The sequence below is a fragment of the Anguilla rostrata genome, chromosome 14 (genome assembly GCF_018555375.3).
Source record: "Anguilla rostrata isolate EN2019 chromosome 14, ASM1855537v3, whole genome shotgun sequence".
Classification (NCBI taxonomy): Eukaryota; Metazoa; Chordata; class Actinopteri; order Anguilliformes; family Anguillidae; genus Anguilla; species Anguilla rostrata.
The window spans coordinates 16,394,022-16,421,053 of NC_057946.1; the positions used below are offsets into that span (position 1 = coordinate 16,394,022).

The window sequence follows — 27,032 nt, forward strand, 5'->3', positions numbered from 1 at the left end:
TTCCCCAAGTATATCTGTGGTGTTAAGTTGTAATAAAAGGACAAGAAACTGCCAGTATGGTTGGTCTTAATGAAAGCAAACCCCAACCACACCATCAAGTAATCAATCTCACCTCCTCTGGAGCTGTGCCGAAGGTACATTACTATACATGCCTTTATTCACCACTGTCCTGAATTAGCCCTGGAGTTTTACAATTGTGCCTTCTCTGAAAATACGGCCCAATATTTCTTACTGGTATTACATTAATATTACATTAGAATGTCTGCATAGCATATTCATAAACAAAATCAAATGGCTTATTGCTGCAATGGAAATCTGTTTCCACTGTGTTATCAAGTTATTGGCCATGCATTTGCCAATATGGAAATTAACTGACGATGAAACAGTGAATGTAGATGTATTGGCAATATGCTGGCAGTGTATTGTAAAACTGTCACCAGTGCATCCACGGCCAGTTCTAGGCGTAGACAATATAGGTAATCGCCTCAGGCACCTTGGGGGGTGGGGGGGTTGGAGGGGGGGGTTTGCTAACAAAGGGGAAAAATGTAAAAGAGGGGGAATGAAACTAAACGTTGTGTTAATGATAGTTGGCAAAATCTCATCAGTCCACAATTACAAACTACGTACATTATCACACCCCACCCCCCTCTTGCCTAGGATGGCACAAAGTGTTTAGCCAGTCATGAGTACATATCATATGTACATTTCCACTGCATTAGCAAGGCTTTAAACTTTGCATTGTATATAAAATTGAATACATTCAGTCTAAACCTCTAGTAGGGGTAGTGTTCTTATATACTTATCTGCTGTTTTTTAATAGAATGTCTATTATCATTGCAATTTTAATGTTCACATGAATTTTGATTGAATTCACTGGCTCAAAAACATATTTGTTTAAAAATGTATTGCTTGTAATCTTTAGAATGATGGAAATAGTGGCTATTCTTGACAGAGTAAGATCTGTTCCAAAGTACCAGGGCACTTATTTCACCGTGTCAAAGCAATGATTGATCATAGTGTTATAGAGTGGTGAATGTGCTTTGCAAACGTAGTGAAATTTTGTTATTTTCACAATGGTTGCGAGGTAGAGGGGTTTAATAGATCATATTACCTCTAGGTGTAGTTAGTGTGTGACTGCATTAGCAAGGTTGCAATTGAAGTGTGTAGCTGGTATATGAACTTATGTGTTATGTGGCCAGACACTAATCATTCCTGACCACCTACATTTATTTTCCTCTCCACTCCCACTCCCAAATACAGTTATTTCACAATGTGATTGGGACCCTTCATGAAAACAGGGTTCCCTGTAGGATGCTTTGCTCATCCAGAATTTCATCTTTCAGCAAATCAGAGTGCTCATTTACATGTACTTAATTGAAAATCACTCAACTATAAATAAGCTTGTTGTATAAAACAGGTAAAAAATTTAAAAAAAGAAAAAAATCCAAGCAGGTCCATTAAAGTGTTTATAAGGCATAATAGATCAGTAAATTGTTGTGATTTGCAAAACCTACACAGAATTCCAATTTCCTTTGTGTACAACTGGCTGGGGAACAAATGGATAGACACATGCTGGAATTAACTGTGTAAATAAATAATGCCATTGCTTGCAGGCTAAATACTGAAAATAATAACTTTTATTTTGTAACAGTTTCAAATTTCAATACATGCCATGTTTTGAGCAACAACATATTTGTGATTCCATTCCATTTCGTGCCACTGTGTTTCAAATTGAAACATGTAATAGGAAAAAGATGTCAGTCCCTGTATTCCACAAGCAACAAGGCTTCATTCCTCTCTCCAGTTTGATTTCTTATAATATCCATGTCTGAATAGCAGCCTGGTAAGTAGTTTCACACAGTAAAATACCCAGTGCTAATTCATCTCTAACAGTGTTACTTCAAATCTTAAGATAACATTTGGTCCCACATTCCAGAGTCAGACCTAATGCTATCTGTTAAGAGGTGATTAGACACTGTTAGAGTTTGACTGCCACAAGCCACTGATGCTTGATCACGGAAAATGTATTATTTTTTTTAACTGCTTGCATGTGTGATTTCATGCTTCTACATTTAAGTTGTAGGTGTGAATTCACACTTTATGAACTGATAAAAAATAATTAGTCATGTTTAACTAAATGATGTTAAATGTTAAATAATGCCCAGGCAGAAAAATCTGTGATATGTAAACTCAAAAATTAACTGAAACATACTGTTAAATCTATCTGCCTTGTGGATAGCCCTGTCTCATTTCTGAAATGAGCAGCAGTGCCTAGAAAGACAGTCAATTTGTCAGGTGCTACAGTACTCTGTCATTATCTTCCCTGACTAATGCATGCATCTTTATTGGGCATGAGTCTAGTGGAACTGGTAGAGTGAGCAATTTTCTGGATCCACTTTTCTCCATCTAGCACAAATAGCCAATGGGACAGAAAAAACACTTTATTATATATTGCTCTGTACTTACTTTTTGAACAGAGACAATGATTCACATAAATGCTGAGGCAAAAGGCTGCAGTTAACAGTCAGTGGATAACATACCATTGAGCTTAGATGGGGCTTTTTTAAGGATGGTACTGAAACTAGTAAAATAAATAGTTTTTGAAAGCATCTTTCAAGTAAAAGGTTATGTTTTGTAGCATTTGCTTTGCGTCGGGCAAGTAAGAATTAAGTAAAATGTGTCTATTTTCTGAATCCAGTAGTTTCAACGGTTAGTGCCATTGCTGAATGTTCAGCACTCCGAGTACAGAACACAAAACTGCATGCTAAAACTGTTTGTGTATCCTACAAGTAAAACATATCTATTTGATTTTATTTAATAATTATTATCTATGATGACAATGGATCAATTAATGGATGGAGCTCATTGATTCAGCAGAGCAATTTGGTTGATCACAATTAGTCAAAATATACAACACAATCAATCTGATTAAAATTAACAATTAGTTTAGTAAAAATTATAGCAACCATAATATAGAACATTTAACACATCCTGTCCAAAGATGTGGGAGAGCTACCTTAAATTCTAAAGCTAAAGACATAAAAGTGAAACAAGCAAAATCACAAAAGAGATAATTGAAAGAGAATATCAAATCACAGCTTGTCTGTCGCAAGGTATCCTAAAATGCACCCAACACGTGCAGGCAGAGTGAGCGCCAAGTCCAAACATCAGGAAAATATGTAACGAGTCAACTGGCTTTTCTCTCAGCCATCATTAATACTTCAGCCTACAAAGATGGAGGATGTTGACCCTGATTGTATGATGCGAAGTTGAAGCACTGAAAGGGGGATCGGGGTCATTCATTGAAAGGACTGGCTTATCAAAAAATCTGAATAAATTGCTAATAGTTTAAACGACTATAAGTGGTTGAAGACAGACCTAAGCACCATGATGTTATTGTCAAAATATTCACATGTTCAGCATTTTTAAATTAGGCCGAACAGGAATAGATTATGAGATAACTCATCTTAGCTATTGGATACCTCTACACAATGGACATGTACTCCTGCTTTGAACAATTCAGTTGTAGGTGATAATTGTTAAGACCAGCCAGAAGTGAAATCTCTACCTAAAGGCAAAACATTGCACATGGCAAGGCCAGTCATATAATACTCACCTTTACAGTATTTTAAACTGGAGCTGTCTACATGAAATTGAAGACTTTCAATTGATTTCTTCATTGGGCACTCTAACTTTAAATCCAAGAGGCAATAATGAGCCTGTGGTAGGGTGTGGCTATGCTGGGCACTGACACTCCAAATAGATTTATGTTCTAGTGTTTCTTCTGAGAGGTAATACAACTTCACAGGAGATGCAACAGCCTTATGATCAGGTCAACCAATGTATTTCAGGTCATTCAATGTATTTCGTTAAAACTACTCTTAATATTAAAGCGTTTAGACATCAGCATAATGGTGTTATGAGCTGTACTGCATACATTTAGCCCCAGAAACTGCCGAATAAGTTATTATGTACTTCTGTATTACAGCCCACCTTATGCAAACATATATGAAAGCTTTATTATGACATTATGATACACTTTTTGGAAAGGTTATAAACCTTGTTAAATAGATATTTTGGATATTATTGGAATTTAAATGGCCTTTATTTAAAAATAAAAAAATCAATTTGGCGCTGGCACATGCAAATGAAACATCTAGCATTTAAATAGCATTTTGAATTTTTTTTAAATATCAACACTGCCTTTCATTATTTTCTAGTTGATACTTGTCATACAATGTGCTGCATCTTGCATGGAATTTATTCAACATCTATTTCAGAAAACTTACCTGGACCAGTATTTACTTCCATGTCATATGTTTCTACTAAAGGTAGCCTATTACTAATGCTTCTGTTACCACGGCTATGGGTCAGAAAATTTGAAATTCACAACAGCTGCTACTATAAGTTTCATGATAGCAGCCAGCAAACCTGATGCTATCTGCCTTTCCTCAAATGGGAAAGATATAGATTTTAGGCATGGAATGATTATAACAGGGAGATGAGTGAGTGAGTTATCTGTGCTGATGTGATATATTTCTTAATTAAGGAAACTGTTAACATTTAAATTTCATTCAAATTTATTTGATATTTGCTTGGTATATCAAACTCCTTCAGAGAGAAATTCAGTGGTGTGTGTGTGTGTGTGTGTGTGTATGTTTATTTGTCTCAAACATGGAAAAGATTATACTTTAATAATGATTCAATACATTTTCATTTCCTTTATTTAACTAGTGACAGGACACCAATGAACGAACCTCAAAAGAAACCAAAGGTATCCACCAATATTAATTCACCACCTATTACAAAGCATGTTGCCCTTGCTAGCAAAAAACAGTTTTATAATCTTTAATGATGCTAATAGCTTTATAATACACAAAATCAAATCTGACCCTAGTCTTTACCATTATTTTTAAAAGTGGCCTTGCCTCTTGCCCTGTTCTTCACTCTGTTGTGTTTTTCCTGCTAATGTGCACTGGTATTTTTGCTTGACTCAAATTTTTTTATTTATTAAATTACTAAAATGAATACTGATTCAATGTAAAAAATCAAACTGTTGATTATTCCACTGACCTTAACAGTTCCAGGAACGTAAAAGATTCACTACTATATTTCACCATAGTTCATTTCTTACTAACATAACACAGTTTGTCAAGGTTAATAACTGCCTTTCTGCCTGCAAGGCGACCAATTGTGGTGCACCACAGGGCTGTGTTAGTTCACCACTACGTTTTAGTTTGTATACTAACAATTGTGTCACTTCTACACCAAATCATCTTGTTTTTAAGTATTCTGATGACTCCACTCTGATATCTCTTTTAAATACTGTAAGGAGACAGGACCAAACTTCGACCAAGATGAAGTGGATAGGCTGATTGATTGGTGTGACAAAAACTTGTAAATAGTAAATACAGAAAAGACAGAAGACATCATTTTTGGCCTACCGCAAGATGAGTACCCTCCTCCAGTGGCGATTCATAGTTGGAGGATTAAACAAGTATCATCTTATGAGTACTTGGGTGTTTATGTGGATTCCACTCTATCTTGGACTGTGACTATTTATGTAACAGAGTGCAATAACACATTTACTTTCTTCATAGACTGAGATCCTATGGAGCAAGCAAGTATATTTTATTATTAATATATAGCTCAATTATTCAGAGCATATTTCTTTATGGTGTTACAGCTTGGTACAATAGTATCTCAGTTCAATTTAAATAAAAGCCTTTTAGACCTTTTAATGTGTGCTCAAAGATTTTGGGTGTTCCAGGGATACAGATATTTCAAAAGGAGTACAATCAGAGAATACTGAGATTGGCAGACAATATTGTTGGTGATAGTTCCCATGTGCTGCACTCTGAGCTCCAGCTTTCGCCATTAGGGAGGAGGTATTAGGTACTGACGCACAGACAGAAAAGGTATAAATGCACTTTTGTCTCAATGTCTCATCAAATGCTAAATGATAGGTCTAGTAAGGGAAGATAATTGGGAACTGTTGCTTAGGGGGATATATGAGAGAACATGTGTTTTATTTATTTATTTATTTATTTATATTTAATTGTATCCAGACGTATTTCTTTTTAATGTTTTTTTTAGTATTGTGCTTGTCTTTTGTGGTTATATGGAACTGTTGTCATGACGATGCAAGACAAATCAGACAATAAAGTATTATCATATCATATCGTATATGACATTCTTTTCACCATACACATCCTTCACCTGATGCCAAACTTACACGTTAGCCAAAATTGAGCTTTGTGACCATGCACACCAGCAGTAGGTTTACCATCAGAAGAAAAATGCCTATGTTTTCATATGGTCTCATCTGACCATACCACCCAGCTCCAATCAAAATCCTATGCCATGCAAACTCAATAGAAACTTCATTTTTTAGCACTGCTAGTGAAACACTAAAATAATAGGAAAGACATTAGATAAAACCCTCTAAAATAGCTGCCCTTGTCCTCCTTGCAATTAGTAATGATGAAGAGACTTACCGTCCAGTGGGGAAATCTGAGATTTCAGACCCTTCTCCACATGTGGCTCCATCTGTTTTTGATGAGAAGATTTGCTCATGTGCAAGATGAGATAGTTTTATGAAGAAAGGAATGCAATGTTTGGGAAACAAAAATTCTTGAAATGGATCATTTTGATGTAGGTCTTCTCCCCTATAGTACAAAAAAACATGAATGCAAAATAGCTGCCAGAATTAATTTTCCCATGTGACTATACATAATAAACCAGTTTCACGTATGATAATTATATCTACATTAAATCTGCATTGCATTTGTTGTTTATTTATCAATATGATCCACATTACATATAGTTGGTTCTTTTTTGGTGGAAGGTAAATGGTGAGAAATACTGAAATGTTAAATGTATGATGTTATTATAATGCTTGTTTGATTATGTGCCTTTTGGGAAATATGCTTGTTATTCTTTACTTTTTTGTGTTGATCGACAGTTACGTAAGAATTTCCTTGGCCCTTGATAGCATATCAAATGAGGAAGAACTTGCTTGTGATGATGCATTAATCTCTGTTTGGCTTTGCTGGCTCAGTATTAGGGTATACGTGAATCTAAAGAAACAGTTAGAGATGTATGAGGTTGGATAACACAGTTTTAATTATGGTATACTGAGTTTAAATGTCTGTTGAAGACTAATATTCCGTTGCTATTGCCCGGCAATAAAAACTTGATTCTGAGATCATAAAGCAAATGGGTTCATTTCAGATAACATTAATTAATAATTTCAAGTGATCTGATGAAAGCAGGAAGACAAACATCATATGCTCCTCCCCTCTGACATGGGTTGTTTTTATACCTGCAATTTAAAAGAAAATCATATTTTTTCATCAACTATTTTTATCAACAATTTTGCTGAAAGTTCCTGCCAAAGGTTCTATTGTTAAAATATGTTTAAAAAGTTAACATTAATTAGGATTCCTTGAACCCTTCTAAAGTCTAATGTGGTGTTACGCATATTATATGGCTTAGCTCTTGGACACTGTTAGCATGGTCAGCTTTTTACTGCTTTTTTTGCAGTTCAGTTCACTTTATTTGTCCCATGCAGGGACATTAGGTTTGCAGTCAGGGCTAAAAAGATCGAAAAAAAAAAAACAATAAGATCATAGTATCTGCTTTTTTTTGTATCATGGACCTTTATTATTATTAGTTAGCTTTTTTCCTCTCCACGGAATGTGCCAACATGTTTGACAATGCTACACTTGCCTTTGGACCAAAACCATTCATTAAACTCATTCATTTGCATCAGTATGAACTTACAAATAGAGTTCTCATTTAGAATTACATAACAATATTTAACAGCATCTACATGTTTTCAAGATCATGAGGATCTTACCTGTTGACACCAATGGAACAATTAACTGGGCCTGAATGCGATTGTATCCTCCTTTAACCCTCCACCTCTGAGGTTTCATTATCCATGATGTTCACCTAGGATTCAGCTCAGTCATTCAGCACTGTTCGCTGGGACTTGCTCACTTGCTCATTGGGCCTGCAGGAGGTTCTCCTCTCACAGGTTCTAAGTCCCTCCATATAAGCTGATTATAGAAGCTGACAAATAGAAAAAAGAAAAGAACAACAACATTTGAACTGCCATAGTTCGTGAAAAGACTTTATGTTAATTTCTCTTTTTTAAAAGAGAAAAAAACTTTCTAATTAAATTTTTTGTAACATTTATTTTTTAAAGAGGTATATATATATATAATCAATGTTCTTTTTGGGGGTCACACTCACAGACTAAAACACAATCACAATCACATAATCATAATAACGGAGAAAGAAAAGTACAGCCTTGCACTGAAGTGAATGATTTGAATGATAAAGCTTCAGCAAATTATGTATATTCACTTGAAGAAAAAAGAAACTATGGAGCTCTTGTCAAATATTTTAAATTGCAAGGGTACACAATCATATTTAAATCACAACATTGTAAATGTGTTAAACAGCTTGAAGAATGTCAACATTTTTAGCCTTTTTTTTAAGTGAGCCAAATATTAATTTTCAAGTCAACCATACAAAACAAAAGATTTCCTTATAAAAACACCAGATTTTCTACCACACCATCAAATGAAAAATATGTTTCATTTGATCAGCCCCGAAAATTAAGCTGCATATTAAATCTATGCCTTCTTATCAAATATTTTTTTGAAATGTGAAGTTTAAATGAGGAGTAAGTAGTCACACCAACCTTTGAAAGAGCTATAAAATACCTACAGCACTTTCTTAAACCTGGTTTTCAGATGCTGCCAAACTAGGACACACAACAAAAATTGTTCCTTTGCTCCCATTGTTTGGTCTTTTTTAAAGACACTCTGCACTGGATACACCTGCTGTATTCTGAAAGGACTCAGTGTATGCAGTAATGTCTTCATTTAAGGTCATTATGAGTCATTTCAAGGTATTGCAACATTTGCTCTGTCCCTTTCTGAATAAACTGAATGACCTCTTTCCGCAGCCTGATGTGGCCTATGCAGAAGCACATGCAGTTCCACTCTTTGGATATGTACAGTATGCGTCTGTCTTTGTGTACTGCAGGGCAAACCAGGTGCAGTACCTGGTGGTACAAATCACAGGCATAGCAAGAATCCTTTGATATACAGAACATTCTCTATGCAATACTGAAAATTGGCTCATTTGTCATCTCCAATCCCACAGTTAAAAATCCTGTTTTTTGGATTGTGCCCAGTCATGTCTCCCTGCCTGAGAAATGCTCCAATCACATGCATTTTCAAAAGCAGTCATATACTGGTAGTTCTGATTGACCTGTTCGATCAGCAAAGTAACAATATTTATTGGATAATGGCTTGTCCTGTTCAGTCAGTCTTTCCTGGAAGCATTGCAACATCCAGGTTTTACAGAGTCAAAGTGGAGTTAGAAAGCTAATGCCTAATGATATATACTTTATTTATTTGGTTAAAAATAAGAATGAAAACAAATACATTTATTAAAGGCATACTATGCAGGATTTTCACCTTGAAAATACTATAAAACAAACGTGCTCAGTCATTACCATGATGCACTGGCAATCTGTGTCTGTGTGCACTTCTGCCCAGTCCTTGCTTGTCTGGCTGTATTTGTTATTGAAAGTGTTCAGGGTGTTTCTGGACATGACCCTTGTCCTTGTTTCTTTGTGGGCTGTATCTTCAAAGCATTTGGCCACTAGAAGAAGAGATAACATTTATGGGTTGGCTAAAGAGGATGCATTTTCAGCTGGGTTAGTGCTGGAGAGATAGGGTCACCTTGGTGGCTAACCTAATGTCAACCAAGTGGGTGGTTAACTTTTGGTAACATTAGGTAGCTGCCATCATTAGCTAACTAAATTCAGTTATATTTGGCAACGTTAGATAGGTGGCTTGAGAATTTGCTGTGGATCCAATATTTTGAGTGTTGTTTTTTTCAACAAAACATTATGACAAAATGTTTTGTCTACGCCCAGTTTTTGATGACGATGATGAAGACAATAGCATGATGAAAATACTTTTTTGGAACAATGACAATGTGGACACTGTGTGCAAATGTCATTGGCCAGGTGCTTCACCCTCTTGCTCTTGCTTCTCTTCAGTGGGAGAAGGTGAACTTGGCTGGAATCAAACATCCAAACACTGTGCCGCATATCAAAGTGTGTGTGCCTTTTCTCGTTGCGGCTGCAAAGTGCTCCTTTAGTCACACTCTGTGACAGTGGAGAGATTGATTAATAGATTCCGATTCAGATTCTGCAGTTATGATCAGAAAACACAGCAGTGACAATTATTGCAGCACCAAACAAGGAAAACAACCATGGTTCAGTAAAATAGCATGAACTTCAACCACAGATAGTTCTGTGGCTTGGACAGACGGACGTCCATGATTTCAAAGTCGCTTTAGTTTATAAGTGTTGCAAAAAAAAAAAGTAAATAAGAAAGTAGGTTTGTTGCAATGTTTGTTTAAGCCAACACAGGAACACAGGTGTAGGTATTGCCACACCACCAATACAGGTACTTTGAAATTGCAATTTAAAAATAAAGTTAATTTAATTTTTTTTTAATTTTTTTTTTTTAAGAAAAACCTAAATACAAGTGCATCAGCAGAGCTTCAATGTTGATGTTATTCAATGAATATCAGCACACTATATTAATAAAATGCTCAATACAATCAGGTATAGCCAGTTCTTTTCAGCTGCCTGTAGGTGAATAATAAAATTATTTTATTTGCAATGCAAGACTGTGCATGTTTTATCAACATTATGTAAAATTTTGGATACATGTGTTCTTCGTTCTCTGCACTCACACTCGAAGAATATTCTCGGCAAAGATCACACACATATGCAGTTTACTCAGGTTGGATAACAGTAATGGCTTCTGTTCAAATAAAATATTATGCCCAAACAAACGCATGTAGTTACATATTGTCCAATAACCTATATTTATTAAAATCAACAAGGTTTAATCAACAAAAGCTATAAGTTTTTGAATAAAACTAATTAATGTTTTACATTAATCTTTAATGTCTTTGTCTTATAAAAATAAAGCTGCTTTGTGACAGTGATGTTCACACTGTAGCTGAACATTGGTGCATGCATATGTGAGCAGTGTTCACACGTAAAAGGTACATTACCTGTCCAACTCATGTGTTGTCACAAACACGGAGTATGTTATGAAGTATTTTGTACTCGTGCCATTAACTGGAGGCAGGTCATTAAATGTGGCAAAAAAGGGCTAAAATGTATGAAGAAGGCATGACTAAAATATGACTAAAACTAAAATGCATTTTAGTCAAAAGACACATTTTATTTAACAAAGTAGTAACTTAAGAATGGAGATGAAGATACCAATCCACTTCCCTCAGCTCATGTGGGCTAGCTAGCTAACGTTAGCTTAGGGGTGAATCCACCAGTCGGAAAATCCCACTATCCTGTATAATTTAGGTATTTTATTTCCAGATTCGAATGTAGTTTGACTACTGCAGACTTATATCCATTACAAAATTAGTCATGCTTCCAGGCATGTTAGAGAAGAATATAACCTGCTGGTGCTGTGCTAGCAGTAGCTAGCTTAAGCCTGTTCCATTACCACTAATCTAAAGCTAGCTACCCAAACCTGTTTTCTTTTTCTGTCGTCCTACACAGTGTGTTTCATCCTGTAACTGGTTAACTTAATTAAAAAATGTATTAACAATTGCGTTATGATTTCTTATAAATGTTACACTGAATTGTTTCACATCATGAAAGGTTGTATTCCAAGTTATTTCTCATTGATTAGTCACTATTTCTACTCAATTTGTCTGATAGAGGATATGAGTGAACTATAACAGTATTGTTGTAATAAAGAGGCTGGAATGCACTTGTTCACAACATGACAGATTCAGTGCAGTTTAAGTTTTTTTTCAAACAAAATAGTATGATTTTTGCTGTCCATTACAGGAATGGAATATATAGCAAATATGTTCTACATATGTGCAATATATTGTAAATGTCTTGACTTATGATAAACTGAAAATGATAAACATATTGCATAGCAATGTATTTTTAATATATTGCAGAGCAATATGCAGACATAATTTTGTACTTGCTGCAATATCTTGATTTTATTCCTATATATTCTATATTCATACGTGATATCTGGGTTCAATTCCTCTGGTAAAATAGGGAGCTTGATTCTACATGAACAGTCTGAGATTGATTCCACATGATATTCTTAAATCATAAATCACTGGGTTTTTATACATGTAGAATACCTTTACAACTAACTACAGCAAAATCCTATTTGATACTTGATTCTCAGGTTGAACAGCTGCCAGTAATGAAATAGATTAGATATCATGCATTCCATGGTACGTTTATCACAAACTGCTCAGACTATCAATTACAGAAGATCAATCAATAATGTAAGCCACGTACAATTCGGCTACTGGCTTTCAGACCGCGTTTCTTCAATCCTTAAGCGGCATATTTATTTTTTATTTATTTATTTTAGTTTTTTTGGAGGTACATACTTTTAGACAGATTGCTCCGGGAGATCCTGTTCCGCGCCTAAGAACCTATTGGTATGTATAGGCACCCATACGCCTGGTCTCTTGGATCGTTGAATGCATTTGTTCGGGCTGCCGCAGCAGACACTCGCGCCGGAGAGGCAGCAGTGGCAGGTCTGGGGGCAAGCACGCGCGCACTTGGACTCGCTGATTGACAGCTTCGGAGGCACGAAGCGTGGCTCAGAACGCAATTGGATCCTGTTAATCTGCTATTGCAGTGCTCTTGTCGAAAGCATCTGTGTGAAATACCTTCTCCATGCAGATCAGCTTCTAACTAGGGCAAGCGAGAGGAGTCTGCGTCCCTTTGCTACGGTGCTGGAGCCTTCCTGTCCGTATCCGGGAATCAAGGACGCTGCGTAGGTTTGCTGTAGGTTTATGCTTTTTACAACGGGGCTAAGGGATTAAGTAAAAGCATAGCCTAATAATCGAGCAAAGTCTGTGCATTGAACTTCTTTCAGCGAGTGGCTTTGAGGAAGAGGACACGGGAATTTAATTACTGAGTGACTCGGTGGATTTTTATATTTATTTTATTTGGAGAAACCTTAAGAAAGATCTGTACTGCAACCGTGTTTGGGATTGCATTTCGCGTCATTTTAAAGAACCAATCGTTCACATGCGCTTTTGTTTTTGGACTTTTAGTTTCAGAAGATAAAACAAGGAGAATGTAGATTTATTTAAGTTGCATTCTTTGGGGAAAAAATACAAGGAAAATTCGATCAAAATTGCATCAGAAGTGGTATAACTACGTATGAGATCACAATGTATGTAATACTAGCCTTCCCGTCGGACCTTGACTAGTAGAAGAAACCCGCTTGTGCGAGAATACTTTAGCTTCCGAATGTTAACGTTTTTCTCTATCTATGGAGTAACTTTAAAGGAGGGAAAGTAAAAGACTCTTTCCCTTGCCTGTGGCACCAACAGGCGATTTTTAAAAAAAGGTTTCCAGAGAATGGTAAATGATCGATGGGGAACCATGAACAGCGTTTCGGAACTCGAAGATGGACAACGACACAAATCCCAGGTAGGCTTCAACCGCTTAGCAACACCACCTATGTTCTTTAGCATAGGCTTATTCAGGTGCTTTTGTTATTCGGAGGCTGCAGCAGCCTTTGATCTTTGTTAACCCGCTTTTAGACATGTATTTTGTGCGAACATGAGCTTGAGCTCTTTGGGGTTTTGGCACGCGTATTATACTTTTTTTCGCACGCGTCCATTTTTATAACTTAACTTAAAGATCCTGCTTAGCTGCATTGTTCGAGGTATGGAAGAGAAGGCGGCTTGAGTGGTATACTAACATGCGTACACGACTGTATTTTAGCCGGAGAGGATTCAGCGTGTGTTACTCATGTAGTCGCGTGATGGTTCATAGTCGTAGCTGGATACCCTTAAATAAAATGCCGCTGATACCCAGCTGCGCGCAGTGTTTCGGTGCGTATATGTTTGCTCTGTCCGAAGGAACGATGAATCAGTCATATTTTTTTCATAGCTAGGAGCATACTGCGACTCCTTACAAACGGTTTTATGTTCATATAAATTAAGGTTTGTCGTTTACTTGGAAATGTAGTCACATAATTTGTCAATTGTTAATCAAAACCAATTGTGGTGAATAACAAATTTAATTCTGTTGAAAGGTGTTGACAGAGTTTCTGGCATTTGAAATATGCAGAACGTATTCAAATTAATTATTGCCCCTTAAAATATTAATGCAATATTAATCAACATTGACGGTTTAATTATTTGAGATTAGAGGGACTGTTTTCAAATGCCTTCATAGTACCAGATTTGTCTTAATAATAGCAAACCCTCTTCCACAAAACGAACAACTGAGTGGAACACAGAAAGTTAGCCTTAGTCCTTGTAAGATTAAATGTAGTGAGTGAAAATGGATCTGAAGAGAAATGTCAAACATTTGTTGTATGTTTAATTCTGTAATTGTAAAACTGAGATTTCAAATTAGACGGACTCACACACAAACACACACTCGTTGTCACTCTCTCTCACGCACACACACACACACACACATTACAGAAAATACAGACATTTTTAATGTGCTAAATGACCAAACTGCAGGTATTTTGGATATTTGTAAAGGAGGAATATAGGGCAATCTGGTTGGCTGTGTGCAAATTTGGTCACAGGCTTATGGCTGCTACTGTGAGGTAAAGGTATAGGATGAGGGACTGTACATCGTGTTTATTTTGACATGGTGAAGATTTATTTAGCATGTGGTGCTGTTAACAGTGATTTTTAATTGAGTTGTTTTTTCAAAAATTGATATGGTTATAAAACAACAGTGTCCTCAGCTCTGTATTTGTGTGATGTCTCTTTTTTCAAATTTGGTTGGTTTACGACTGATGTGGAATATATAAGCAATTTCCAAAATTTGTTTATTTTAAATAACTGTCAAATGTGTTATTGCTCTGTTTAAAGATAATGCATTATTTTCCATAAAGTCTTCATACCATGCTTTGATCATTTTTATTCTTCTGATAGTTCTGAAATAGCCGTTGTTCTTACTTGATATGCTGACAGCAATTCTAGGTTTTATTGCCTGCACCATAGCAAGAAAATTTTCTTTATAAGCGGGCAGAGCTTCTTCTTTAAAAATAGCATGAAACGCAGCCAGGTAGTATGTGGTTTTACATGGCAGTAGAATGGTTTTTAAGCATGAATCACCTGATTGCAACTTAAGAGTTTTCTTAATGAAGACTTATACAAAAGAGCCCCGAGGGACTGCACTTTCATTTTGACTACTGTTAATCAATGGAATGAACTGAGAAGCATATACCTAAGCAGAATGCAATGTCGTGGCTGAACTGGAGGGTGCAGCAGGACACACACACACACACACACTTGCATGCATACACAAAAACACAGATGTATAGGTGCATGCACTAAAAAAACACACACATTCTCTGGAGTTGAGTTCACATTGTGCTCTCTCATAGATAATAATTCTGCATTCTATGTGAGATCAAATGAAAAAGCAAAAGGGTGTTTCCGTTTATCCGTAGTCCTCTTACAGATATTTTGTCAAAAATTAAAGGAAAGGTGACATGTAATGGGTAAATCAGTGACACTTCCAGCCACCAGACTTCTCCTCTCAAGAACTGGTGTAAAACATGTCAAAACCATTACAATATAATAAAGTGGAAGTAATTGATTTATTTTTCTGTGGCTGACTTCGTGATGTGAAACATTTGTTTTCTGCCCTAAATATATATTTCTAAATACATTCGACATTGCATGCATGATTGTGATTGATGGAAGGAGCAATATTGACACACAGCCCACATACACATGTAGTTCACAGAATCTCACGTTCAGCCCCATGACGGATGTGTTGGGTAATCCTTTATTTGTGCCACTCGCAGTGGCTCGATTTCCCAGTTGAGTCTAATTGGTAGGAACGGCTGGTTCTCATCCAATAAGGGGTAGTACTTGTGATCCTAAAAAAGGGTTCAGTTAGAACTTGTTATAGTGCAGGTAGAGAGCATGGAGCTGTCAGATAGCCTCCCCTAATCTGTCCACAGGGAGAAGGCAGACTCCTTTCCAACCCTTCCCCACTCCCATCCTCTTTTCTCTGCTGCGGCTGGTGTGTGCCACTGCATGGGAGCAGGGAGATGAGCAGACAGGCAGCACGTTACTCTCAACATCAGCTGTGTTCGTATCATTGTGTCAAATTTCAGAACGCACACTTGCATGTGCCTCCTTCACATATTCACTCCCACACACAGAAGCACCTTGCTTTGAATGCCAAATCATCACTTTGGAGGAGATTCTGAGAGATAAATATGGGGTAGCAGAAGGACATATTTCCATGAACTGCATCCCCTCATTCAGAGTGGTAGTGAGTGTGGGAGTCAAAATATGGAAGCTGCAGACAGAGGTTCATGTCCTGGAAATGGCGCCTCTGACCAACACCAGGGGGCTCACCCATCCCAGTTCCTTCGTGAGAACCAGAGATTAGAGGATGAATCCTGGTTCACACTCATAGATTCTTCGTTGTAGGCACACACGCACACACCCACCAACGCACACATGCGCACACGCATATATTAGTACAGCATGGATCATGGCACACGTACAGATGCACAGACATGAATCATAGAAGTTGGAGCTGCATTCATTGGAGTAGATGCAGGAATGAGTGATCCCTTTTCAATTCACATCCTTGCTGAACTCTGCTGTTGTAATCTTGAACAAGGTACCTACCTGAATCACTCAAATAATACACAGCTCTATGAAGGGTTTAATCTTTGAATGTTTCCCAGGTATGGACATTAACGGCAGCGGTATAAGTACTTAATTTCTCTTTAATTTGCAAAGACATTTACTGTAATATATTTTACTATAAATATTCAGTTTGATTACTAACTGTTTAGTACATGTGCTCTTATTATTCATGTGGCCTCTTTGATAGATATTTCATGTACATTGACATCCCCTGCAGGCTTTGAACATTTTTATGAATAATATAATATTACCATAAATGTTTTTGGGAAACCTTTTTTATTCTTTGTTGGCATAATATTTATTTGTAGATGGAGAAGTTAGTCACTGGTCACAGGATGACCCAAAAACACACCTGTCATGCATACAAATTTGAGCAACGTGTGTGATTTGTGGGAAATTTGTGGATATTGTCCTCAATGATTCCCAACAATGCTTATGATTGGTGAGGACCAGTTCAAGCCATAGCAACAATTTCTGCTTTAAATGACGGTGCTCAAAATAATGGCTGCAATTTGTTTGCAGCGCTGTTGATAACCTTGTCTAGCTAATGCCCCTTCTGAGCTAAGAGTTATCAGGGTGGAGACTGGAGAACCATACTTAGAGTATTTTCTGGTTGGATGAATCCCTGATTTCTCAAAGGGCCAGTGTAGTGCTAACAATTTTCTCTGTAGACGGTGTTCACACCTTCTGTGGTCAACATAGACAGACTTACTTTAGGTCTTCCTTTATTGTTCACATTAAATTAAAAGTTTGATCCACCTTCTAATCACAAGGTTTCTATATAATATCCCTTGGGGACTGAGGCAGGGGCTGACTGATGGTCTGCCATCAATACCCAACTTGTTGGGATGGGACAGGCTGTGCTAGTTGGAGTATCAATGTTTTTCCTGTCACTACATCCAGAGTCTAGGCCTCAGATGTCCTGCTGACAGCGGTGACTGTACATGCACAGATTGGTCTTCAACTGAGGGGGCAATCCACAAATGTACTGTAATGCTTTTGCACCCATTAAACTGTCAAAAGTAGCATAAAAAATTACATATGATTCATAAAGCAACTGCCCTACCAGGGAAATTGCGAAAGTGTGCACCATCTGGGTCATGCATATTTAAATTGTGTAATCTATGTACATTTCTGTGCCAAACTGTCCGATTCACAAAAATGATTGCAAATTACCACTTGCCATGAGGATGGATGACCTTGTGGTAGTTGTGTTACCTTGTGGCACTGCAAAACAGTCTATTTAAAAGCCGTGTGTAAACCTGCCAATGTCAGTTGTTAGTTGCCATCGATGCAACAGGACAACACAACAAACATGTTAGATGTTTAAGAGAGCGGATTTTCCATACAAAAGTATCCCTCTTTGAGTTAACGGAGACATAAATTATTTGGCATTAATGGTTGAATCATTCAGTAGTAGAAACAAAAGATGATATTAAACATGTGACCAATAATGTGTTTGCTGCTGTAGTTTAAGTATGCAATTTAATTCTATGGGATATTAATATGCAAATATTTAGACATACTCCTATTTGTCCTTCAATTGTGTTACTTCAGAAAAAATCATAATGGTCAGATCCTGTGAATTCGGATAGGTGTATAAATATTGTGCTTACACTATTTTAAAGATGCTAATGGGGAAAAGTCTGCTAAAACTTAATTGCTATGTGTAGACAAGAATTCAAGAAATTCTAATTACAGCAAACAGTTTCTTATAATCTAGGAATTTGTGGTGAATTTACCTATGAATGATTAAATGAATGTGTGAATAAATAATGTAAATAAGCACCCCAAGATCATGGTGAGGGCTGTGGAAAAAGGGGGGCACAACTCTCCATCAGTGGGTGCCTGCTGTGTTCCTTTATTTCATAACCATCCAGCTTACGGAATGCGTATGAGAGAGAATTGGGGGAGGGGAGCAGCACAGCATGGGAGATCACTCTTCTTTCTGAAGCAGAGGAGTGTTGAAAGGCAATTTATTGTTGTGAGATCAATGTTACATTGCAGGCATAATATGCATTTATTGTTTTTGAGGAAGGCCCTGAGCTGTAGAAGGTTCCTGAAAATAGTTGCTTGTGTGTTCATTCTTAGTTTCCTCCTTCCCTTGAACCTCAGATTGGCCCGTGTTATTGTGAACTGTGCACCTGTGTCCAATGGCAGTTTGATAATCCTAGCCAGCTCAAGCTTAGTGAAATATTGCATGAATAACAGGACACCCTGTAGATGTCCTCAGGCACTGAGAAGAAAGCATTGACTCCCAATGCACAGAGCACATAAATGCATTCCAGGAGTTGGCCAGGCTCTCCTATCAAAGATAAAGGGAGATAAATCCAGTGCTGACTGTCCATCAAATCAAAGGTCTCAAGTGGTTGGTTTGTGACTGCTGGAGCCAGTGGTGAATATATTAAAAAATGCTAAATATATGTGCCTAACTGAGTGCAGTAATTGATCAGGTTTCCACATTTCTTTATACCCTTTTTACCACTGAAACTTTATCCTCCATTCATATTTTAAAATGTATTTCTTTTGTGAGGTAAACTTCAGCTTTATAAATTCTTGGCAAAGAACCATTCCCCAAATTGTTGTAATTTCATAAAATTTCCTTTAACTTGAATTCAATACAAGATTTGTTGAAATTCAAATTCAAATTATTACCTCTGGCAATAGACAATATTCCTTCCCCTTCTTATTCTTTTGCTGGCTGTCTGAAATAGGATCATTTCATTTAAATGTAATTGATTTTTACCTGTAGTAGATTCCAATTCTTGTTGGAACAATGAAGAGACTCTGTTAATTAAAAATAAATAATAATGCATAGTGATGTAATTAATGTCAGTTCTTTCATGCTATCTGGTGTAAAAGAGCTGAGGGGGAGCTTCTCAGCAGAACTATTAATGTATGACAGGTGTCAGAAAAACATAATGAATCTTAGGTCTGAAGGTTCAGACATAATAATGGTCTTTCAAAGACTGAAGTTCAATCAGGCTTCTTAAAATGTATTATGTTGACCTAGATCAGGGATAATTAATGCCTGAAAACTTTTACAAGGTTTTTACTATATTTTAGATACGAAGTTTCCAAGGCCCAAGTAAAAGTTTGGTCCTCCTTACTTAATAAAACATAATACATTTCCAAAATTTTGGGGCACAGTATTGATCATCAATCATCTGGCAGCATTACTGGATAAAAGACAATAAAAATATAATTATCCTTAAGGTTTGTCACCCAGCCCTTTCAAAAAGATAAAGGCAGCAATGCATGAGATGTTCATGAGTCTTCTTTCTTCTAACTCATGGTGTTATGCAGTGTCCACAATTCATACAATGTATAGAGAACAGAAGGCACCATACTGTAGCATCTGTATCTGCAAAACAGAATTTCATTGGGGTTCTGGCACAGCTAAATCATACTCAGTTCAAGATTTCTATAGAAAGCCTTTTTCAGCCTTTGGGGGGGGGGGGGTGTTAGAAAGCTTATAGTGGATGGAAGTTGCATATTGTAGTATTATTACTATTATTATTATTATTATTATTATTATTAACAATTACATTTATATAGCACTTTTCCAGATGCTCAAAGTGCTTTACAGTGAAGGGGAACTCACCTCACCCACCACCAATGTCTAGCACCCACCTGGGTGATGCACGGCAGCCATTTTGCGCCAGAACGCTCACCACACATTAGCGAAGGTGGAGAGGGAGAGAGACATTTATTTAGCCAATTAAATCTGGGGATGATTTTTAGTGGCAAGTTTGCGAAAGCCAGATCTAGGATTTTGACCAGGACAACGGGGAACCCCCTACTCTTAGTGATAAGTGTCATGGGATCTTTAATGACCACAGAGAGTCAGGACCTCGGTTTAACGTCTCATCCGAAAGACGGCATCTCCTACAGCACAGTGTCCCCGTCACTGCACTGGGGCATTGGGGTTTATTTGCACCAGAGGGAAGATTGCCCCCTGCTGGCCCACCAACACCACTTCCAGCAGCAACTCCGTATTCCGTATGCATTTAACTCTTTCAGAGAGATGCTAATTCTGGCCTGTCCTCTCCTATTTAAGTAGTGTTCGATTTAAGGCTTTATAACTCTGGATGTGAGCATCACGGATACTAGGAAAATTACTTTGCTTGTACTTTTACCCGTTACAGTATTGCAATAGTTCAGTTTATGGTCATAATTTAGGTATAAATGAAGTGCCACAAATACAGAAAATGTGAAATGCAAAAAAGTTGTTCTTTTTAGTTTGCAATGAAATTTCTTGGATGATAACTCCCTTGACCACAAGTGTGCAAGCAAAATGTAAGCAGTGCACCCTGGTGTCCCTGTCTACGAACCTTTCCAAAAAAGCTAAATTGTACGTTTCTGTAAATCATAAAATAATATTTCACTACAAATCAAATGTTTTGACTCATGAAATTCATCAGTATAAGTGGCTGGATATCTAGGGGGCTGAACACGTATCCAAAACCTTTCCAAAAATGAATAAAATGCTTTTTGTCCATTATAAAGCATTTAAATTTGTCCATTTTTTACCAGAGTCCCATTAGAAATTAGAATAGGAACAAATGGCATAACGAAAAAGCGGTTTCACACACTTTGGTAAACAAACCTAAATATGTAATTATACACTTTTCTGCTTCAATTAAACACCATTTCTTTCTGTACTCTACAGTATGTAATCTTTTGTTGCATGCCCAGGGATGACATTTCTCTTTCGTGTTTCACAAATGTTGCTATTTATAATAGTATCATGTATACTAATTTATACTAGTATCATGTACTAATACAGCTAGAACACAAACTCTGTTGTTTCCACTCATAGAATGGTTGCAGGAGTCATGAATGTCTGAGTTGAGCAATCTCATGATGCCGGTATCCTGGCCACTAGAAGGGGTTGCACGAAGGGGTTAAAGGGTTCTTTTTATGCCTGCTTTGTTGTGACCTTATAGACATCATATAATGGATGTATAAGTGATTGACAAAACCATATAAATTGCTCAATATATGAAGTGTTCCATAACTGGTCAAGTGATAAAGATGATTGGTTCAGGTACAAGGACTTTCTTGCCCTGGATGCAAAGGCTTCCAGCCTGACCCTGATCAGATTCAGGATCCTCCAATCTTTACTCCAAATTTACAATCACTCCTAACTTTAAAAAGCAAAAGTACCACTATGGTTTATGTGACTAAGTCCTGTAATTCAGTTAATTCAGTAAATTAAATTGTCCCCTGAGGACAATTACATAGCTACAGTATATGGACACATGGACAACAGATATTATGCATCATACATAAGTGCGGTAATAAATAAACAACAGCTGCAAAAAATTTGGATGATAGTAAATGTAAACGCCTCCAGTAGTAAATACTGATAGTAAACACCTGCTTTGGCAAATTTGATTACACAGGAAGTATGGCAGTTTTGCATTACTGCAGCAGTTATAGTGATGTACATCACTATATTAGAACGAGTTAAATTCACAACTGTCAAACCTACACGTTTAACCCAGTATAGGGGGACAGTGTAGTATAATGGGTAAGGAACTGGTCTTGTAACCTAAAGGTCATAAGTTCGATTCCTGGGTATGGCAATGCTGTGGTACTCTTGAGCAAGATACTTAACCTGCATTGCTTCAGTATATGTCCAGCTGTATACATAAATTCATTTTAAAAGTTGTGTATTGTAAGTCGCTTATCCGCTTATTACACCTAAATTCCGGTAATGTAATGTAACCCCTTCGTGGTAGTCCCCTAGTGGCTAGGACGCTGGTGTCCTGAAATTGCTCAACTTAGACATTCAGTGTTTCTGCACCCAAACTATGAGTGGAGACAACAAACTGTTTTTCGCTTTATCAGTAGACAATACAGGAACACTATGCCAAATACAAAGTTTCTAAGTGCCACCTGCATAGGTCGTTCATTTAACAAGCAACCCCTCCTTGCAGTCTCATGTGCAACTACACCCTGCAAGCATGACACACTGGACAATAGTGTCTATCTGGGAGTTCATAGAAATATTCTTTCACCCCCAAAAATCTGTACTCTGTCATAGCAATAAGATAGACCCAACAATAGCTCAATGATATGCCAATACAGCAGTGAAACACACTGCTCACTGAATAGTGAAATAAGAGGAAGTTTTGTGGAATTATACCACATCATTCTACTATCAATAACTGCAACTTAATATGGAATAAATAGACAATCTTGCCATTGGTTTTAAATGTAAATATTTTCCTTAAAAGATTCAGTGGTCATTTATTATCTTGAACAATCCATTTGAGAAATTTACACACAAATAGAAAGTAGAGGTAGGTATTTACAATGGCCACACGCTAAACCTCATTTGCTATTTACTCCTTTCAGTTCATTCTGTTTTGAATGGCAACGTGTACTGTTCTGTAAAGGACAGTACATGCTTTCTAATGGTAAATGGCATGTTTCATTAGAATTTTATTACAAAGAGAGAGAGCCCTGCACGACTGTGAGTGGTTGCTTCAGCACAGCATATGAAATGCATGTTCAAGTGAATGACTTAGCCAGTCAAGAATTTTTCAGTTTTTGACTTTGTTGCATTATCAGTGTGTTTGGAATCATTGTCATGCTGAAGGATGCAGCCCCATCCAGTGAGTTTAGAGGCCTTGAACTTGAGCAGATAAGATGCTTCTGCACATTTCAGAATTCATTATGCTGCTGCTATCAGCAGTTATATCATCAATGAACACAAGTGAGACGGTACCTGTGGCAGCCATTCATGCCCAAGCCATAACATTTCCTCTACCGTGTTTCACAGGTGAGGGGGGTTGCTTTGGATCTTGGGCAGTTGCTTTTGCCCAGCACACTTTGCTCTTGCCATCACTCTGAAGTGAATCTTGGTCTCATCTGTCCACAAGATCTTTTTACAGATCTTTGCAGGCTCTTTTATGTACTTCTTAGCCAATTCTAACCTGGCTCTCCTGTTTTTGCAGCTAACTCGTAATTTGCATCTTGAAATGTAACCTCTCTAGTTCTGTGAAGTGGTCTGAGGACAGTAGTCTCTGAAACGTCCACACCTGCCTCCTGAAAAGTATTTCTGATCTGTTTTTCTTCTTAATGATGTTCCAAACAGTTTATTTTGGCCTTAGATTTGGCTTATGTCTCTGACTGTTTCTATGATTTATCAGCCTTATAATGGCTTCCTTGACTTTCATTGGTGCAACTCTGATCCTCATGTTGACAGATGCCAAAAACAGATTTCAAAAGTAATCAGAAGCTTTCAGTCATGACTTGATACTGAATGCTTCCTTAAACCTGCACCAAGGAAGCAATTTAACACACCTGACTAATTAGAAACACATGTGAAGCCATTTGTTCAAAACAGTACAGTGCAATGGATAAAAAGTGTTGTAATTTCTACTCTGTGAAACCAAAATGTATAAAAATGGCCCCCTTTAATAAAAGCTGAGAATCTGCACTTTAACCTCCTGAGGATTGTTTGTACTGTTTATTGAATCGTATGGTAACTATTAACAGGTTATTAAATTTTGCTGTCTAGACAGAGTTCTCATTACTGGCAGCTGTGCTGTGTATGTGCTCCACATTATGCTCGCGTTCACACACTGAAAGAAAAAAATTATGAATTCAAAAATGTAGTGTGTTGTTTTCAGAAATAAGCAACAAAATACTGAAAAATCTTTTTGGGCGAACATAGGTCTATTTGGGGAGGAAAATTATATGCGATTAAGGACAACTTGCTGAAGGAGAGCTCAGTACTGGAAATCAGCGTAGTAAATGTTAGCTAGTGCAGTAATTTACCTGGTCCATTGTCTGCAGCCATGCTAAATACTACATATTTCAATTAATTACTATTAATGGACTATTACTGAAGTAAGGGAAGTACGCATTAAGAATCTCATCATGCTTTGCCCTCAAACAAAACACTGTTCTCTTATCTGAAAGGATATTTCAAAGAAACATAACTCTTAAACAGTGCTGGTCTCAATTTAAAATACTCACCACTTGCCTCTTAGCAGCAGTGGGACCTTCTGAGCATATGGCCCAGGTATACTTTCCCACTTACTGCACCCCTGTCATTTCTGGCCCAGAGCTTTGTCTATTAGCAAAATAAAACCAGTGAAGAGGACGGACAGAGTAAAGATACAATTCATGCAGGGGCCAAGTATTTAACCCAGAAATTTCACTGGACATTTGTGCATTATTATCAGCTTCACCAGTGCTACACGTGGTAATACCACCTCCCCTTCTGTCACCGCGGTAATGCAGTCAGGGTCCTTGATTGAGCTGCGTCTCCCAAATCATATAGCATGTTCTCTCAAGGTTCTAAATTGGATGCTGCATTTACTAACCTATGATATGTCATATTTTAAACACTAATGAGTGCAGTTTAGTTAACAGAAAGGGATAATGGCATCATTATGAAGTAGATGTAATCAGGAGTTTCAAGGTTAATGGCTGTTTTAATTGACTTGGGTGAGAAAAATGCTTGCTGGTAGCTTTGATGCAGTTTGTGGGGTCCATGAATATTATTGTATAACTTATGCAAGGATGAAGTCAGTGGGAGAATGACTTCTTACCCTCTGACCAGAAGCAGAATTAGTGGGGGTATTGTGGGTGCAGCATACCCATATGTGCAGCCCCCTGAGTACTCAAACATAGACATTAATAACTTGTAGGCTAACTTAGGCCTAATTCTTGGAAAAACATTGTTTAATCAATGTTGACAAGTAATATTGTGCATCACCTGTATTTAAAAAAAAAACAATTGTATTTTTAATCAGAGTTGACATTGAAATATATTGTAACAATATATCTGTAAAATGGACTCACTTTTCCTTTGCGTTGTTCTAAGAATGGCACTCTGTTCAACGCTCTGAGGCTGTTTATCTAAGCACTTACAGTACTTTGGCTACCTGTTATTTCTGTACACTGAAATCACCTCATCATGCCTTGCACCCATACGTACAGGCTAGCTCCGCCTCTGCCTCTGACATTCACTAAGCTACACAGTATCGGATCAAATACCAAGGCCACATAGGGTTCATATTTGGTTAAGAAAGCTGCCTTCAAGCTGGATTTTTTGTTCTTGTTCCAAAACATTTTTGAACAATGGTTTTAGGATTATTTCTCACAGAAAGATATGTATGGGCTTAAGCTTGCTATGGCTATTGATAGCTATTATCCTTTAAATGAGGTCAAATTCATTAGTGCTTTGCATTCTTTAAAGCAGATTACTGTGAAAACTGACACTGGTCATCAACTAAAATCAAATAAAAAGTAATGATGGTCATGTCCCTATCCTTTATTCCCGTGTCAGATTTTTACCTCTAGGGAATCACTCATTATAACACAGTCTTGACTGCTGGTACGTCCAAGTAGTCTGTCACATCTGCCTGTGTTTCTGATTCACTGCACGATGAGACCCATTAAGGCACTTCAGCTTGTCCACTGATGTCGTCTACCTGAAAAACGGCCGTCAAACAAACAGCAGCCTCAGTGTTTTGGTGTCAGTCACTCATGGAGTTTATTGCTAGTCTAAATCCAAAGGAATGATTAAAAGCTGTGATTGGCGGAGTGCATTGTGACGGGAAACAATTTCACAGAATCAGTGTCACCCATGTGGGGGCAGAGCAAGCAGAGACTGTATTCATTAGCTTGACACTCCAAAGCTGATGGTTATGTGTTGTACACGGTAAGCGAGTAGATAAACATCATCAGCGTAGAAGAAATGTGACCAATCAAATTGACCAAAAATTCAGTGATGTCTCCTTGAGTTGCCTATAAACACTTATGACAAACGCACTACTAATATATTAACAGAGGATAAATTATTCATAATGCCTCAAAATTCAATTTCTCAGAATCTATTGTTCATTGCAGCTTGTAGGAAAAATTACATTTGAATTAAAAGAAGGGTTTTATGAAATGGTCTGAATGTGAGCTATTCATTTTAAAATTTAAAATCATGAAAATATTGAAGATTTTGAAGACTTGCAGATTTTGGTAAGCATTTTTGTGATGACTGAGTTGCAGGCTAAAAACATAATTTTGGAAAATGATGGTACAATTTGTTGGCAAGTCTCAAAGTAATAAAATTTGATATTCTTCAGTCCTCACTCCTTACATGTCAAACCAAATAACCAACCTACATTTACCACAGAGAATAAAAAAGCTATATGAGTGTAATAAATGAAAAGAATAAAACACTTTGACTCTCACAGAAATATAAACTTGATTTTTATTAAAAGCAGATTTTCTGGGGAAAATCA

At 37.1% G+C, this 27,032-nt stretch overlaps 1 protein-coding gene across 8 annotated transcripts in view; it reads left to right on the forward strand.

The window, feature by feature from the left end:
• Positions 1-12,588: 12,588 nt before the first annotated feature.
• The window catches only part of fibcd1b (fibrinogen C domain containing 1b), a 108,489-nt gene continuing 94,045 nt past the window's right edge, over positions 12,589-27,032 (forward strand). For 6 of the 8 annotated variants that reach the window (XR_010325328.1, XR_010325327.1, XR_010325329.1 and 3 more), the window contains exons 1-2: positions 12,589-12,887; positions 13,453-13,552. Coding sequence is in view for 5 of the 8 variants with exons in the window: in XM_064307828.1 (XP_064163898.1) it covers positions 12,589-12,887; positions 13,453-13,552 (399 nt within the window). In the remaining 3 variants the exon portion in view is untranslated. Of the gene's footprint in view, positions 12,899-13,452; positions 13,553-27,032 lie in introns of all 8 variants that reach the window. The other 2 variants (XM_064307832.1, XM_064307833.1) reach the window with 1 other exon arrangement.